Below are 16,828 nucleotides of genomic sequence, written 5' to 3'. Positions count from 1 at the left end.
TTTGTTCAAGACACCTGAAGCAAAACCCAGACTGAAGGAAAAACCCAAACCTTACTCCTCCTCACACTCCATGTTACACATCAATCTGTGGTTGGCAGCCCCCAAGCCCTGGGGCAGGCCGGAGGCCCATGGTGAGCTGCTGTGCAGGCAGCAAGGAGGAGACAAGAGGCAGTGAGCAGGACCCAGGCTCCCCTGGAGGCTGAAGACAGAGCGGGTAGGAGCTGGGTCAGCATGCTGAGTTGGCCTTGCTCCTGTACCCTGACCACTCCTTCCGCACCTCTGTTGTCATAGCTCTGAGGCCCATGGAGAACCTGGTGCAAGGCCTGCTCTTCCACTTGAGGCATGACACGGAGAACGAGACAAGCTCTAGCAAGACGTGGCCTCTGCCTCCGAAGTGCCACAAAAAGCAATGCCCAAAGCCAGAGGAGCGGAGGGTCCCTGCTGCAGCCCTGCCGCCTAGAGTCGGGAGTCTGCCTGGCCGAGGTGGCCTCCTCCGCAGGGCCTCCTCCCAGAGCTCAGGATGCCATGGAGCCCTTGGTTCTGCTGGGACCAGAAAAGGGAAGAAACAGAATCTGTGTTCGACGGCCTGTGGGTCGGTGGGTGGGGGTGCTCACGGACACGAGGGCCTGTGCACAGAGGGACAGCTGGCATGGACGCATAGACAGAAACAGACAGCGCCTCAGAGTGACCAGAAGCAGAGGAGCACGGCCTCCGGAGGACGCGGCGCCTGGGCTCACCGTCACGGAGGGCTCCGTGGACCTCCTGTCCAGTGACTTGGCTCTTCGGTGTGGAGACAGGGGGGAAGCCGAGGCGTCTGGGAGAGGAGCTGGGGGGGCTTCATTGGTGAAGTCCTGTGGCAGAGAGCAGCCGCTGGTCAGTGCAGCCCAGGGCAATGTGGGCATGTGAGGGACGAGCTGGTGCTGTCCACCCCTCCAAGAGCCGCCAGGGCCTTGCTCCTGGCGAGGGGCAGTGATCTGCCTAGCCCCCATAGCAAGTCTGCAGCAGGGCCAGGACAGGACCCGGGTCCTGAGATGCCCTGGTTGATAGAGCAGCCTTTTCTTTTGGATTCCCAGTCACTGTCACTTTCCTGGCCCCACCCCATCCTCCAGCTTCTCTGGGTCACAGAAGGAAGAGCCGTGGGCTCTGTGGTGGCAGGTGGCAAGCTGTGGGCCAGACAGTAGGCACTAGGCACCTTGTGAACAAGAGAGAAGCCAGGAGAAGATGAGCTTAGACTTGGCCGGCTACAAAAGCAGCAGGCGGGTGCCCAGGAGGATTTCAGAAGCCGAGTCTACCTTGGGCTGAGTGGAGAAATGAGGGGTGTAGTTGTACTGAAAGAAAGAGTTAGGAAGGTGTGACATTCAGCCTTGTTGCTGGGCTGTCTCAGATAGGAAGAGAGTGATCCTAATTAAATCTGGGATCTAAAATGCATGAGAATATCCTTCAGCAGAGACGGAGAAGGCTCTGATATGAAGCTGCAGGAGACAGGCCTGCTCTCGAGAAGTCACTATGCAGAGGAGGTGGTTGGAGAGAAGCCTGGCAGGAGCACATCCCAGGCCTGTGTGGAGGGGACTTGGCGCATGGCGTGCATGCTGACCCGCCCCCGAGCCACCCCTGAGGTGCTGCCCGGCCCCAGGAGCTCACCCGCTTCCTAGGGAACGCCCTCTTCTCGCTGCGGCCCTGGCGTGTGTCGCTGGATGGTGAGGGCCCCACTGCATTGGTCTCCATGTGCTCTGCCTTCTCAATGTCCAAGGCCTCAAACTTTTCAATCACCTGGGACCTCCTGCAAGAGAGGACACGAGGCCCTGAGGTGGCAGTGAGGTGAGCTGTGAGGTGGCAGTGAGCCAACTCCTCCCATGCCCGGCCTGGCCCGGGCCTGATTCCCCTCAGGCTTGCACAGCACCGAGGTTGTCTAGACACGTGCTCAGCTGACCTGAGCTCTGCCTGCACCCCTCCACGGCCCTCCCTCCCATCAGGCCTGCGCTTGCCCCTACCCTCTGCCCCCGCGCTAGAGGCCCTGCAGGCTCTGTGGTGTTGACCCACTCGGCATTCACACAGCTTGGCACCCGGCAGCCTCTCCTGAGCCACAGACATGATCAAAAGGCAACCACCACCACGGAAGGCGGCCTCCATTCTCATTGCATCCCTCATGGATCACAGTGCAGCCCTCACCCCAAAATTTAGCAAGGAAGAGGCCCAGGAATTAACATTGTTTCTGCCAACAGTAAAAGGAATCAAAGACCAAATTAAAACAAAAACAAAGCAGGCTGATTTCATGTGAAAGGGCTGGCGGCCTCCTCAGGCTGTCTACGGCCGGAGACGGAGCTTAGATGGGGGCGAAGCGGGTGGAGGAGGCGCAGCGCCACCCAGCGGCACAGCAGGAGAGCGCAGAGGCAAGACCTGAAAGAAAACAAGGCTGGGAAATGAATACATGGAAGAGCGCTGCTTTTTCAAATCAAATAATGGTGAACCAAAATTATCCAAAGAATTAAAGAAGCAAAAACCCAAGGTAATCACTGAAGAGGGAGAGAGACCATGATTGTCCTCCAGCTGCAAGAAGTCACCCTGGTGGGGTCAGAGGTGGGGGACGCACCAGCTGAGGCTCAGCTCACGGGGCCGGGCCTGTTCTCCCAGGGGCACCTAAGTTACCTGGCGGGGAGGGTGTCACTGCTGCTCTGGACAAGAGGATAAGAACCCAGAGGAAGTGGGTGAAGGGCTCCCAAGCCTGGAAGCCTAATTATCTCCACAAGGAAGAGAGGAAACAAGATCAATTCCTGAGACCCCACCTCCCCCAAGAGGCCAGCTGTTTCTCAGGGAGGGCGAGGGAAAACTGGCTGCCTAAGGCATCTTCACCCCCAGAGAGAGGAGGGCGAGGGCCCCGGGCTCTGCTTCCTCCCTGCGCTTAGACACAAAGTGTCTTCCTCAGCTCAGCTTCCTCCCTGCGCTTAGACACAAAGTGTCTTCCTCAGGAAAGAAGCTTGTGCCGGGCCAGCCTGCTAGAACCGGCAGCGGAGGCAGGCGCTGGGGTAGGGGAGCAGGAGAGGCCGCAGCATTGTGAGAGCAGGAAGCTAAGGAAGCTGCTGGAGTTCCAGGGCACCCAGGGAAAGCTTGGTAAGTGCAAGCCAGGCGTCCACCACACTTAAGCGATTGTGGTGGGATCTTGGTGAGATTCAAGGCTCACCAACAGGCCACTTCCAGGATGAGGGCTCCTCTGCCCAACACTGGGGCCTAGAAAGCCCCAGGAAAGCAGTGAGGAACTGCTGGGCTTTAACCTCATGCAAATCGCATGCCGTGGTACTGTGGGGATCCAGACAGAGGAGTCGTGGTGGAGAAGAGGAAAGGCACTTGCTACAGTCGCTCTGCATGGGGGCCTGGGGAGATCCTGTAAGACCACAGGCTCGCACACTGGCTGCCCTGATCTACTGGGCGAGGTGGAAAGTTATTACTTGGTGCCCTGGAAGCTGCAGGTGGGACAGCAAGCACCTTACTGGTCAGCACAGAAAACGGGGCCTGCACCCTGCAGCTCCAGGGTTCCCAGGGCACTAACCGCTGTGCTGAGGGCAGGGGGGTTAGGGCTACATGGGGAGCTGTTCTTGCTGCCAGTCACCAGCAGGCCAGCCAGGAAAACAACTTCCCCCACTCAGCAGCCAGAGGTGACTCACTATCCAAGAAACACTCTGGAAGTCTGAGGAACGGACACATCGAAGCCCAGAGCCGGTCAGGTTCAGATAGGCTTGCCTAGATGACTGTGGCTTGTCAAAAAACCAACCCTGTGGTCCCAGCAGTCTGGCTCCTGGGCACACCTATTGTGGCTGCCATTTCAGGTAGGTGTGGCCAATAATCTCTTGCCAATTTGGAGATTCTGCTCTAATCAACCAGGGGACAGGAATCCAACCAAGCACAGGGTGGGCTACTAGGGATCCAGTGAGCAGGCCTCAGAAAGCGACAGCAGCCAATCAGATGTCACCAGGGTCAGGAGAAAGGGATGCTGCAGTATTAGTATGCAGAACTGGTGGGGGGTGGGGCCAGCACCAGGTGAAAACCCATTCCCGTGTGGCAGTGCATGCAGAGTACAAAGCCCCAGAGACTGCACCTGTCCCAGGCGACAGGAGACAAGAACGAGTTCAAAAGGAGTCTCTCCGAGAAGAAGCCAAGCCAAGCAGGTGTGCTGAATGCTAATTCTGTGGTCTGGCGCTAAACCAGGACATAGCTGATCCTGCTCTGGAGCCACCACGACACACAGCCTGCTTGCCAGCCAGCATGAAGCCTCCCCTGCCCACCCACTGGCCTCCTCCTCTCTCTAGCAAAACCCTTTACTTATATATTTTCTTAATTGCTTAAAAGAGCATCCTTGGCATCAGTCCTGGATCACAGGATGGGAGCAGGGACTTCCCGGCTAAGGCCCCACTGGGATCTGCACCAGCTATCCATTGTTGAGAAGTCACCTACTCCTGAGCCTCAGTTTTCACATCTATAACTGGGGGCGGTAGTAACAGATCCTCATCAGGCTACTATGAAACATTAAAGCAGCCAAGTGCTTAGCAGAGCACCCTGGGGCACTAGGCAGGGGCTGGGAACCACTTGGCTGCCCTTCCTTTCCCTAGGAAGTCAACGTGTCATTTTCCTCTCACCAGCAGTATCTCTGGGAGATGCTTCCTTATCCTGGAGACTAACCTGCAGGCTCACAGGCCTTTTCATCTGGGACGTTTGGAAGAGTGGGTGGGCTGTCAGCCAATGGTGGGTGCTCAGAAGAAAAGGGGGCAGAATGTAAAGACACTTCCCTCCACCTGCCCTTCGAGGCACGGGAGCCCATGGCTGCCTTCACCTGTCCCTCCTGGTAGCGTCTCTAACTCTGAGCTCCAGGTTGTGGCTGGGGAAGGGAGGACACTCTGAGAAGACTTCCAGAACTATGGTTTGAACCTCTTTTCTGGACAGTGAACCTTGGGAACCTAATGAAAACTATGGGTCTTCTTCCCAGAAGAGTGCCTAACCCTAACTCTCTTCTGGGAAGAATACTGTGAAATTGTTTTATTGAGGGGGCAGGTCATCGTGGACCTCCAGAAGTCTGTAAGTCTATCCATAAACCGGGCTGAGGAACCCTGCTGTCAAGGCAAAGCCTCAGTATACAGATGCAGGGGTGCAAGCCTGATTGAAGGTGTGCTTGGGCACTTGCGTCTGGATTTGGGCTTGGAGGCCTCAGAGGACATCCAGCTCTTTCTCTAGTTCTCCAGGAAACTCTGGAGAACAAGGGCAGGGCAGGGCATAGGCCCTCGTCTTCTTAGGCAGCAGTCAAGTTCTGCACCTGTGCCCCTGGTCCCTGCCCTAGGCCCGGATGTCCAAACTTTCTCTCTCTCCAGCCAGTCGAAGTCTTAGAGGGCAAAAAGCAATGCTCCCCTGGAGGGCAAAAGCAATGCTATTTGGTGCTCAGCTGCTTCACAGGTTGCCTCAGGTTTCCTGGGGCTGTGGCTCCCCAGGGAGCATGTCCTTGAGAGAGGAACCTGTGCTGCCCCCACCTTCCTGGGCATGCCTGTCTGCCTCTGAACCTCTCAGTGCCCTCTGCCCACCCTGGGACTGCCAGGGTGAGGAGCGCCTCTGTCACCACATGTAGCTCTAGGGACTCCCTGCCTCCATGCCACTTCAGAGAATAGAAATGGCCCAGGAGGAAAAGATCCAGCCCCACAAGGACCAGGCAGCTGAGAACCCATCAGGGAACCTTAAGGTCCCAGTCCTAGGAGGCACTGATGTGAAAACTGCTATTCTTGGCGTCGACCTCTGATGCTCAGAAATTCTGCATTCTGGCTACAAGAGCTGAGTTCTGGGCCCAGAGGGAAAATCCCCCTACGCTCTGAACAGAAAGCATGCTCCGCCAAGGGAGGCTTGGGGACTGTATGTGAGAGAAACAGAGAGTATGAGTGTATGTGCGTGGGTGGAAGTGCATGTGTGTGGGCCTGGGTGTTCAACCCTCTAACCTGCTCCTTACCTCCGCTCGTTGCCAAACAGACGGGCCACCTCCTCCCTGCCAGGGCTCCGGGCCCGAGTTCTACGCTCCAGCCGCCTTCTCTCCACCTGGAAGGCTTCTCGGTGGCTGATCCTGATGGCCTTAGGGACGTCGGCCAGGGTGGCATATTGCCTGCTGGCTTTAAAGGCAAAGGCGCTCCCCAGTCTCTCTGTCCCCCGCCCCCTAGTGCTGCCAGAGTCCACGTAGGCAGGTGGCTGGCTGGCCACATCCAGGGAGCTGAGGGAGATGCTGCAGACCATTTGGTGGGGGAGTCGAGGACCTGGGGAAGGAAGAGGACCACCGAGCTCCCGGGAGGGCGACTCGGGGCAACTGTACCTGTGGTTGGGGGTGCTGGGGCTGGGAGGGGAGAGCGGCGGGGGCAGCTGCTGTTCTTCAGCCTTCAAGTCCTGTTTGGTCTTCTCCAGAGAGAAGTAGCCGCTCTCCACCCGGACTTTGCGGCCACAGTCCATGCGGTTGCTACTCATGGCGCTCTCCTCTGGAAGAGACAGTGGGAGGGAGGAGATGCACTCAGCCTGCTGGCAGCTTTGCTTTGAGGACTTTTTTTTTTAAAGCCCATGTAGGATCCAAGCAGGGGCCTTCTCCACCTCCCGTCTCTAACATCCAGCACAGCCCACTCAAGGGCAGAGTGAGACGGAAAGAACCATGGATGGGAATGAAATATTTCGTGCATGCTTTTTTCTCTCATCCATCTCTCCCCTGCAGCTGGCTGCCTCTCAGCCAGACTGGCAGGCAGGCCCTGCAGTTCTAGTCTGGGGGCTTGGCTGGAAGATCAGATCTGTACCTCAGGACGCAAGACCCCCACCACCAACCGCTTCTCACCAACATCAAGGGGGAAGCTGACAGCCAACAAGCCCTTCAGTCTTTTTTTTTTTTTTTTTTTTTTTTTTTAGATGGAATCTCGCTCTGTCGCCAGGCTAGAGTGCAGTGGTGTGATCTCAGCTCACCGCAACCTCTGCCTCCTGGGCTCAAGTGATTCTCCTGCCTCAGCCTCCCAAGTAGCTAGGACTACAGGTGTGCACCCCCACATCTGGCTAATTTTTGTATTTTTAGCAGAGATGGGATTTCACTATGTTGGCCAGGCTGGTCTCAGGTGTTCACCTGACCTCAGGTGTTCCACCTGCCTCAGCCTCCCAAAGTGCTGGGATTATAGGCGTGAGCCACCATGCCCGGCCCCTTCAGTCTTTTAATGCATTCTGATGGTGGGAAGGGGCAGGGGACTTCTACAGAAGTGAGACAGAGTGAACAGATTTTTGAATGGATAGGCCTGAGAGGAAGATTCAGACACCTTCCACCCAGAGTGCATGTAGAAGATGCAGACAGAGCGAGCTGGGCTGGCCCCCGCTGCTCACTTATTTTTAACCATCTAGACAAAATACAGATGGGAAAACCCAGCCTGTGTCTTACAGAGTCCTCTAGAGCCTGGGAACAAGAGAGACAAAGATGGAAGACCTGCTCCCGCTCAGGTAATTCCAAAGTGCTAAAAGATAGGGCACGAGGATGCCAACTGCTGCCTCCCCAGCACCCCTTCCCCTCCTTCTGCCAGGGGCCCAGGCAGAATGCGGATGGTGAGAGGGATGAGACTGACTGCAGCTTCTTGGGGCAGGATGCACACAGAAACACGATGGTGCAGTGACAGAGGCCTTCCCATCCACAGACCCTGCTGCAAAACGTTTTTGATTCTCCTGACAAGCAACTGGGGCTGACAGAACAGGAGCTGTCTTCCTCCTTCAAAGATGGGATTTAAGAGCTAGAAGGGGCAAGGCCAAGACTGGAGCCCGGGAATCTCAGAACATACCAGGCCAGGTGCTACCCCCAGGGCTGATGGACAAAGGGAATCGAGGTCCAGGCTTGCGACTGGGCTCTACAGGCCTTGGCTGAATCCCCAGGGCCAGCTCTGATGGGAGGGAGGGCCATTCCCGTGCATACAAGCCAGCCTGGCCCCCGCTCACCTTCTTTGCTCTCTAGCCCAGGTTCCCGCAGGGAGCTGGCAGCAGGAGGCTGGCTCTGGCTGGGACTCTGAGCTGGACTCAGGCTGCTGCCATCTGGCTGGTCCTTGGTCCTCATTTCTTCCTGCCAGAGTGTGGACTTGGTGGTGGGGACTTTCTCAGCACTGGGGATGCTGCTGCTGCTGCTGCTGCTGCTGGTAACAGCCACCTTGGCAGGCCCAGGCTCCTGGAGGAGGAGAAAGTGGTGTCTGTGAAGGTGCAGGAGCACACAGCTCAGGTTGGGTCACAGGTCCTGGCTGCCTAGCTATAGGGGGCACCCGGGCCAGCTACACAATGTCAGGGGCCTGGAATCTTCAGATACTGCCCCAAAACAGTGAGACTACAGTAGTTGCTTTGGAGTCTGTCATTCCTAGACATCCAAGACTCAAATAAGGTGAGACAGAACAGAATGAGGAAAGAGAACACACCCTCGAGATAGGTCCAGCATCATCTGTAGCTCCTTACAGTGAATGCAAGAACGAGTTCACAGCGCCCAAGTCTGGGCCAGCCCTGTGGCCTTACCCACCCTCTGCTTTTTGCCCCTAGGAAGCTAAAATGGAATGCCCAGATGCTATGTGAAGGAAAGAGTCGTCAGATGCAAATTAAATGCTATGGTTTCAATGTCTGTGTCTCCCCACAACTCATGTGTTGAAATCCTAACCCCCAAGGTGATGGTATCAGGAGGTGGGGCCTTTAGGAGGTGATTAGGTCATGAGAGTGGAGCCCTCATGTACAGGATTAGTGCCTTCATAGAAGAGGCCTCAGAGAGCTGCCTTGCCCCTTCTAACATGTGAGGACCAGCAAGGGGGCCCTCACCAGACACCCAAAGTACTAGCACTTTAATCTTGGACTAACTAGCCTGCTGTGAGAAAAATTTCTATTATTTATAAGCTGACTAGCCTGTGGTATTTTATTATAGCAGACAGAACACACAAAGACACCAAATACCCCACTTGAATCTGCACACAGGCACACATTCACAAATGCATATACACATTCATGTGCACATGCTTGCTCTCTCACACTCACAAGCTCACACACAAAGCTAGATACAAGCCAGTAGCCCAGATAGAAAAGGTGTCAATCCCCAATCTCTCCAGGTTCTGGAAGTGGTATTGCTCCGAGGGAGAAGTGTTTGTGGGGCAGGCATTTAGGCAGATGCAGAGGCAGTCCTTGGGCAGAGAACCCTAACTCGACTCTGCAAACACAGAATCCAGACAACAGCAGGGGTGTGATCCTCAGCTGCTCCGCAGTGCCAGGTCACATCCTGGGCCCCAACAACGCTGCCCAGAGGGCTGCCAACAGGATGGCTTTGGCCCCTCTCCAAAAGTGAAGCACATCTCAGCTCTCTCGCAAAAGACAAGAGCATGATATACAAGTGCCCACTTCCCACTCCCATCCTGATGGCCAAGCCTCATTTTTAGAAACCCACCTTAGTCTCTCTCTGGCTTGGGCCCTTGGAGAGGCTTGCAGATGACACAGGTTCTTTATATGCATGTATGTGCGCACACTTGCAGATGCAGCATCACCACCAGACTATTTATCAATAGCCTGGCTGGGATCCATACATCCAGTCTCACCCACCCACCTCCCAAGGGAGGCCGCAGGCACTGACAGAAGAGGCAGCAGGCCCACACGCACACAGCCAGTGAGGGGCAGCATGGGGGTCTGAGTGTTTCCACCATGTGCTCCAGAAGCAGGAAGGCCATGGGGTGGTGGGGCACTGCCTTGGGTGGGGCTCTGGGTCCAAAGCTGTTGGCACTTTTGCAAGGATTCCAGGCCTCACGGACAGGATAAAGGCAGGGAGGCTCTTCCCACAGACCCAGGACGCACACCTGACCACCTACTCAGCTTAGGGCTGCCAGCAGACAGACTCCCAGGCTGAAGGCTCCCCTCAGAAGAAGCCAGCTTCTCGGAAGCAAACAGTGAAGGTTTCTCCTGACAAGTTTCCCAAGGGCTCCAATGACCCAAGGGGATACCGCCCCAGGATGACCTGTCCCTGCACCAAGCACAGCATCCTGGGCTGCTTACCCATGGGAAACCAGCAGCTGTGCTGCCCTGGGAAGAAGACCCAGGGCAGAACCACCCTAACTGCCCACCCCGGCAGCAGCGCTTCCCCAAAGCACAAGTTGCTCTAGAGCCTTGCTTGCCAAGCAGGGCCTCTCTCTGCAGCAGTTTCAGAAGGCTCCCCACTTCCCTAGCAGGAACACGGAGCATGGCAACCAACGGGAAGGAAGAATTCTAACTTGGAGTGGGGGTGACAGTAGACATCCCAGTAAAAAACAAGATTCTTAAGGAAGGAGACACACATGTGGGCCTGGTGGTGCTGGCTGGGCTCACACTGAACTCAGAAGAAAGCCAGAGAAAAGCAGAAGAACCTGGGGGGCTGGGAGATGGAGGAGCGGGCCTCCTTCAGCTCCACCAGAGGAGTGGAGACCCGGGGCCTGCACACCTGGCTGGAAACACAGCTCTGGGCTTCCCAACCATCTCCATCCTTCTGCCCTTCACACCTACATGGGTCATCGTTTCCTTCTGCTCCAGGCTTTTTCCTTTATTGCCTGGAGCCCACGCCTCTCAGGCCACAGGCTTTGCAAACTCTTGTCAGGGCCAAGCCCTTCTCTTCTCCCAGGCCTAGACTCTATTGAGACTCCCGCCCTCAGCTGAAAGGCTGTCTGCTGCTCCCGCAGTGCGATCCTTGGCCCCAACTTCTGGAAGCAGAACCTTCCAGAAGGTCCCACCTGAGTTCCTTAAGGGGAGAAGCTGATTCTTACTGGGCACAACAGGCAGCCAACGCTTCAAGCTCTCCACTGGTTCAATCTGAAACTCTCCCGGGCCAACACTGGGCCATTGGAGAAAGAAGTATAGGGTCTTGGGTTCTCGCCTCTCCAGGTGCTCTGAAGGTGTGAGGTTTACCCCCAGCCCCACCCTAGGCCATGAGAATGCCTTTAGCATCAGGCTGCATGCAGAGGGGAGGCCTGCCCAAAGATCCCATCTCAACCATGGACCCTGCTGCTCCTCTGCAGTGCCCCCACGTCACCCCACAAGACTGACTTGACAAAGAGATGGCCTCTGATTACAATTCAAAGCTTCTGGAAACAAGCATCCTCAAATGGGATGCTCTCGGGACCAAAGGGTAGAAAGGAGAGACCCCGCAAGGTTGTCTTAGGAGGGGGCTGAGTGCAGAAGGCTAGGAACCCTGTGCTCCAGACTCTAAGAGACCCTCAGTGAAGTGGGTAACCTACCCACCCTGGGATCATGTGGCTCCTTCTACCAACAAAAAAGTTGAAGCTTGGTCATGGGTAGCTGTTTTGGGGAGCTGGGTGTCATGAGGGAGGGAGAGCAAGCAAGTTCCCTGGACTGGGCTGAGAGCGGCTTCTGCACTTGGAGTTACCTTATTAGAGGCAGGAGCTCCGCTTCTGCACTGTTTCCAAGGCATCACCATGGAAGCACAGTGTAACCCTAAACGCTGTTATTCTGCCTGTGATTTTTTTGTTTCTCTCCAACTGGGAAGCTTTGGGGGATTTACGTATTAACTGCTGTTCCCCAGCAGGAAGCTCCATTTTCAGTCCCAGGAACCACTCTGTATTTTTCGCCGACTTCTTGCTAGCGACATCTCCTTTCCAGCGGATGTTGGCTTGGGTGTCCCCCACCTGCCTCCCTGACCCCAGGATGGAGGGTGGATGACCATGGGCTGAGAGTGGCCCAGGCTGACTCCATCAGCAGGAGGGCCAATACAGCAGCCCAGGGCAGGTATATCCAAGGGCAGCCCAAGGGGCTGAGGAGAGAAAGGGACCCAGACCAGTGCATGCCCCCTGACTTCTGTAGCCCGTGGGCTGGCTCTCTTCACTTCTGTGGGCCTCTGGCCTTGTGATGCCCAAGGGACCCCCATCCCCACCCTGCTCCCTCTCGGGTGACTATGAGGCTCAGGACTTGGGAAGAGTAGCGTATGGTACAGAGGGAAAGGAATTACATTTACTGAGAACCTATAATAGGTCCAAAACTTCCTTTCATGCTCACAACAATCTTGGCGATTAGGCAGCAACAGGCCTGCTTTGCAAGTTGATTAACTGAGGCTCAAAAAAGGTTACCTCATTCCCCCATGGCCCCAGGAAAGTGGGGAGTGTGGTAAGGCGGTGTAGGACCCTTCTATGCCCTAAGCCTTGCACACTGGCCAGGGAGGGAAGGAGGATCATGGCCTGTGGGGAAGGACTGGGCCTTGAGGGACCACCCCAGTCAGCCACGCCCTGCTCAGGTCACATGGGAGTTGCAGCAAGGGCCCCTGTGAGCTCCTTATGGGCCATACCACTCCAGAATTCTCCTCCCCATCCTACTGCATCCGGCTGCCTGCAGGGCCATCTGTGGGTGCAGAGTCCTTTTGACTGTGGCTGCAGGCTGCCCGTGCTGCCCCTCCCCAGCTGCCAGCAGGATAGCGAGGGGAGGGGTCACAGCTGTGTACTGCTAGCTGGCTGGAAACTTCCCTTGGGCAGCCCCAGAGCACACTAGCAGGCCACCCTGTCCCTGTTGTGGTTCCCCTGTGGCTCAGTGAGGATCTTGCAGATTGCAGCCCAAAGCAAGGATGTGCAGAGTTGGTGACTGCCTCAGCCCTGGCCTGACTGTGTCCTCACCCTCTAACCTCAGGGAGCCCTCACTTCTTCCCAAGGCCTGGCTCCACTGAGGGGATGCCACCTAGCAAACCCACTGCCTACCTGTGGTGTGGGGGGCTCCACTTTCCGTTTCTTCTTCTGATTCTGCTTGTTGGTCCGGGGATAGACCATGAGCATCTCCAGCCACCTGGGAAGAGAAAAGGAGACAAGTACCAGGTAAGACCCTGGCACTCGGGGACTAGGAGCCCTGGCCCTTGCCAGGTGGTCCAGGAGTAGAGCAGGGCATTGTCCCCAGTGACAGACTGCTATGCTAGGGCCAGAAGTGCCACAGAGCAAGCCTGGACGATGACCCTGCCACACCCACAGCAGGCTCAGGACACGACACAGACTCCGTGCTGGCAGAGAGGCCTGGCCTGGCCATGGCCTCAGAGCATAGGATGTGTAACTTCCATTACTGACCCTGTCTCCAGGGCCTGGAATTGCCCTAACACTGCTCTCCCAGAGTGGGCTTGGTGAGAGTACAGACGAGCTGTGCCCATTTAGGGCAACAGAGGCAGGTGCTGGCCCTGAGGCCAGAATCTAGGAGCTGTGCTGGTCAAGTTCCCACAATGGGTACTCTTGAGGGACTAGGGTGTGGGGGGTTGCTGAACTCCCACAGTCCCTGCAGAGGGAGGGTGCTGGGCACCCTGGCTTTGAGGAAGGCTGGGCAGAGCTGCCCAGGGACCCATCAGGGATTGTGTGTGGCAAGTTCACTCTGGATAGACACCAGGGGTGTAGCAAGGGAACACAGCAAAAGCAGGCGCTGCCAGCAGGACGACTCTGGATCTGGTTCTGCCACCATCCCAGCACAATCTTGGGTGGCTCCTGGCCCCTTAGGAGCTTCAATCTTCTCATTTCTGAAATCAGGAGCTAGATCAGATCATGGCACAACTACTTCCACCATATAGAATTTTACAACAGACAAAGGAACCAACAGCAGTTGCCTTGCCAGAGCTGCCTGCCAGTCCTGTGGGGGCTAGAGGACGGGGGTGGGAGGAGCGGAGGGCAGTGTAGGTCCTGCCTCTGAAGCCCCAGCTCCAGCCCTGGGCCTGGTTGTGCAAGGGCAGCCCTAGTGTCCTCTCCAGAGTGGAAGGAGCCTCAGAAGACACTGCTCCAGGTCTTCTTTCAGCACCAGGGTCCACGCTGGGCCTGCTGGCAGCCTGGGCCCAGGGTTGGGGATGGTGGGGGCTGTACTGCTACATCCTGCTAGAGATCACACGGGTGCAGCACCCAGCAGCACACTGAGCCTGGGGCAGGAGAAGGGCTCGAGTCTTCTGTGCCCAGAGGTATTTCTTTAATTTGAGGTGGAGAGGAGAGGAGGGGAGGGGGAAAAGGGATAGAGGAGCGAAGAGAGGAAGAGGATGGGGAGGAGTGAGGGAGGGGAGGAGGACAGGAAGAGAGGGAAGGAGAAAATGAAGAAAGGAGGGAAGGAGGGACAAACAGACAAAGGAAGGGTCAGTCACAATCACTGGCTTCTGAGACAGCCTCAGGATGGGTGTGCTGTTGACAGGTGGTGGCGGCAGAGGCCAGGCTTAATGCACGGAACCACAGCAACAGAGCTGAGGGGCCACCCTCAGCCCAGCTCAGCCCACAGCCAGTGACGCTCGATTTGCTGAGAGAATGAATAAACACCTGCAATGCCAGAGATCCAAGCCACAGGTCCTGTGGGTCATTCCTCCACGGCCCCAAAACAAGAAAGGAGGCTGTGACTATCTGCAAAGCCAGCAGACAGGCAGGCCTTCTGAGGGTCCTGAGCCCCTCTCCTCCCTGGTCACACTTCTCATCAAGGCTGGCTGGGAGCAGAGGGCCTCGCTCATACAACCTGGGATGTTCACAAGCCCTATGGGATTAAAGAGGTTTGCCTTTCCAGTCTGCCATGGCAGCTGCCACTTCTTCTGACCACTCTGAGGTACTGTGCCTGCAGAAGGCTGCACTTAAAACTTCACCAAGGTGTGGAGCATGCTGGAGGTGCAGAACCCTGCCAGGTACCCCAGGCCCCTGCAGACTGGCCCAGGTTCCATCAGTCAGCAATGACTAATGGCCTTGCAGGATGGAACCTGGAGGGGAGGGGAGAAGGCTGCACCGCAGGTGCTCTGCTGACTACGTGGAGCTGCTGAGCTCTCCTGGGCTGGCTCCAGCAAGCCTAGGACTCGGGAGGAGTCAGGACAGCAGGTGTCTCATGTGGCCTCAGTCCCATTATGCATCTTAATCTCTGTTCAGACTGCAGTCTGTGGCTGGAGTCGCAGAGATGCAGGGTCCAGGAACAGATGATGGAATGTGTCCTCTGCACTTGGATTTCTCAAGGATGCCCAATAGGAAGTGTCTAACATCATCCAGATGTGTTATAAATGTTAACAAAACAAACCCCAAGAAGAGAGGAGAGGGGTGTGAATATGGGACTGGTAGGTGCTGGGGCTCCCCAGATAGGGACGGCAGAGCCCGGATGAGTGAGAACGGGGGAGTGGGTAAGGTTAAAAGGCAGGGCAGGGAGAAGGGAAGTCCAGACTTCACCCAGCTGAGAGCACAGAGGAGCTCCCTTGCCAACTCCTACCCAAACCCACCTCGTCTAAAAGAGCTATGTAAAGTGTGGCCCAGAATCCTGGAAGTGGGAACTGGAAAGAGCTGCCAACTTCCTCTACCCAGGCCCAGGAGAGACCCGGCAGCCCACGCAGCTGTCAGGGCTATGCAGAGAAGACCTGGGAAGAAGACTGGGTGGGAATGTCCCCAACCCACCCAGCTCCCAGCTGCCTGGTGGAAGTGTCTGCACCTTCTTAGGGACCAGCTTTGATGTGACCAGAGAGCTCAGACCCAGAATGGCGCTCCAGAGCCTAGGGATGAGGTTACTGGGAAGAGGAGTTATAATGGGAAACAGAGGGAGGCAAGAGAGGGAGCAGAGGAAGGGGGCTGTCAGCGAGGGCAGGAGACAGAGGAATGGGAGAAGGAGGCAAAAGCACTTGTCCCCAGGGTGCATAGGCCACGCCTGACTCCCTCACGCAGCTGAGCATCCCAGCTTGTGGGAAGGTGAGGGCGGATCACGAGGTTATGCCACGTGAGAACCTGCCTGTTGGATACGAATTAACGTGGCCCACAACCAGGGCGAGGGGAAGGGGAAGAGCGTCAGGCAGCTTATTCTGGCTTTGGATACGCCACTGAGCCACCACACACGTGGGGCCCAGATGGCATGTGCACCCGGTACCTTGGTCCATTAACGATCTTGTCTACCCAAGCTGCATGGGTATGGCAAGCCTGAATATGCAACAGAAGAGAGCAGAGAAGTGACCCAGGAGAGGGGCTTGGGATGGAGTGAGGACCTCTGGCAGGACTTAAGCTGCCTGCTGGAGGCAGTCCAAATGCTAAACATCACCCTCTCCTAATACCACATGGTACAACACATACCTCTATGTGCTGGTCCTAGAACCAACCCTGCTCCAGACACTCCCTAGCTTGCCCTGGAGACCCAGGACTCCCATCCATCCCACCTGTTACCCACACCCTCCCTGGGACCCAGCTCCTGTGGAAAGGGTGAGGGTTTCCTAGGGAAGCCACCTGGGCAGAGGAAGCCTCGGCTGTGTCCTGCCCGGCCAACAGCAGAAACAGGTGTGAGCCAGAAAGTGCAGAAGGTGCCCCTGGCCAGGCTCCCGTCTCCAGGCCCTGGGTCTCCTCGACTGTACCACGAGGGTTCTTCAGAGGCCCTTGACATTCTTGATCATATGGTTCTGGATTAAGATTGTGGGAGACAGAAGTGCTCCTCCAGCTCGGCTCCAGGTGCTCAGAAATGCAAACCTGCCTCTCTCCAGGGGAGGACTCTAGGGGAGAGCACACCCCCGCAGAGAGCGCCCCCGGGACCCAGCACTGGCTCCTGGACGCCTTGCCATGTGGCCCTGGACTTCCAGCTGTGCTCACTCACCAGGCTTGGCCAGGCTGCAGCTGAGAGGCTAAAGCAAGGCTGGTGCTCCGAGTCATCTGTGTGTTCAAACTCAAGGGCTTCGTATTCCTGATTCCCTCTACTCTGTACTGCTACAGTCAGCCTGGCCCAGCAAGCCCCAGGTTTACTTTCTCCCAGAGCTTCTTAGACTCATGTGCCTCCTTCTCAGCCTTAAGCAAGACAGGGATTCTCGGAGATCCAGTTTGTGAGCTCCTGTCAGGCCTAATGAGCCTGTTCACCTGCACGGACTATGTACGGC

General features: G+C 56.5%; 1 protein-coding gene across 7 annotated transcripts in view; it reads right to left on the bottom strand.

Moving 5' to 3' along the window:
• The window catches only part of MPRIP (myosin phosphatase Rho interacting protein), a 150,053-nt gene that overhangs the window by 48,180 nt on the left and 85,045 nt on the right, over positions 1-16,828 (bottom strand). For 3 of the 7 annotated variants that reach the window (XM_034943273.4, XM_055102167.2, XM_063599178.1), the window contains 5 exons: positions 12,708-12,792; positions 7,966-8,188; positions 5,978-6,491; positions 1,642-1,780; positions 738-851 (listed from right to left, as the gene is read on the bottom strand). In XM_034943273.4, the coding sequence (XP_034799164.3) occupies positions 738-851; positions 1,642-1,780; positions 5,978-6,491; positions 7,966-8,188; positions 12,708-12,792 (1,075 nt within the window). The remainder of the gene's footprint in view (positions 1-737; positions 852-1,641; positions 1,781-5,977; positions 6,492-7,965; positions 8,189-12,707; positions 12,793-16,828) is intronic. The other 4 variants (XM_008960872.6, XM_034943274.3, XM_063599179.1 and 1 more) reach the window with 2 other exon arrangements.

This window comes from Pan paniscus, chromosome 19, assembly GCF_029289425.2.
Source record: "Pan paniscus chromosome 19, NHGRI_mPanPan1-v2.0_pri, whole genome shotgun sequence".
Classification (NCBI taxonomy): domain Eukaryota; kingdom Metazoa; phylum Chordata; class Mammalia; order Primates; family Hominidae; genus Pan; species Pan paniscus.
This window is presented reverse-complemented; position numbering and strand designations above follow the sequence as displayed.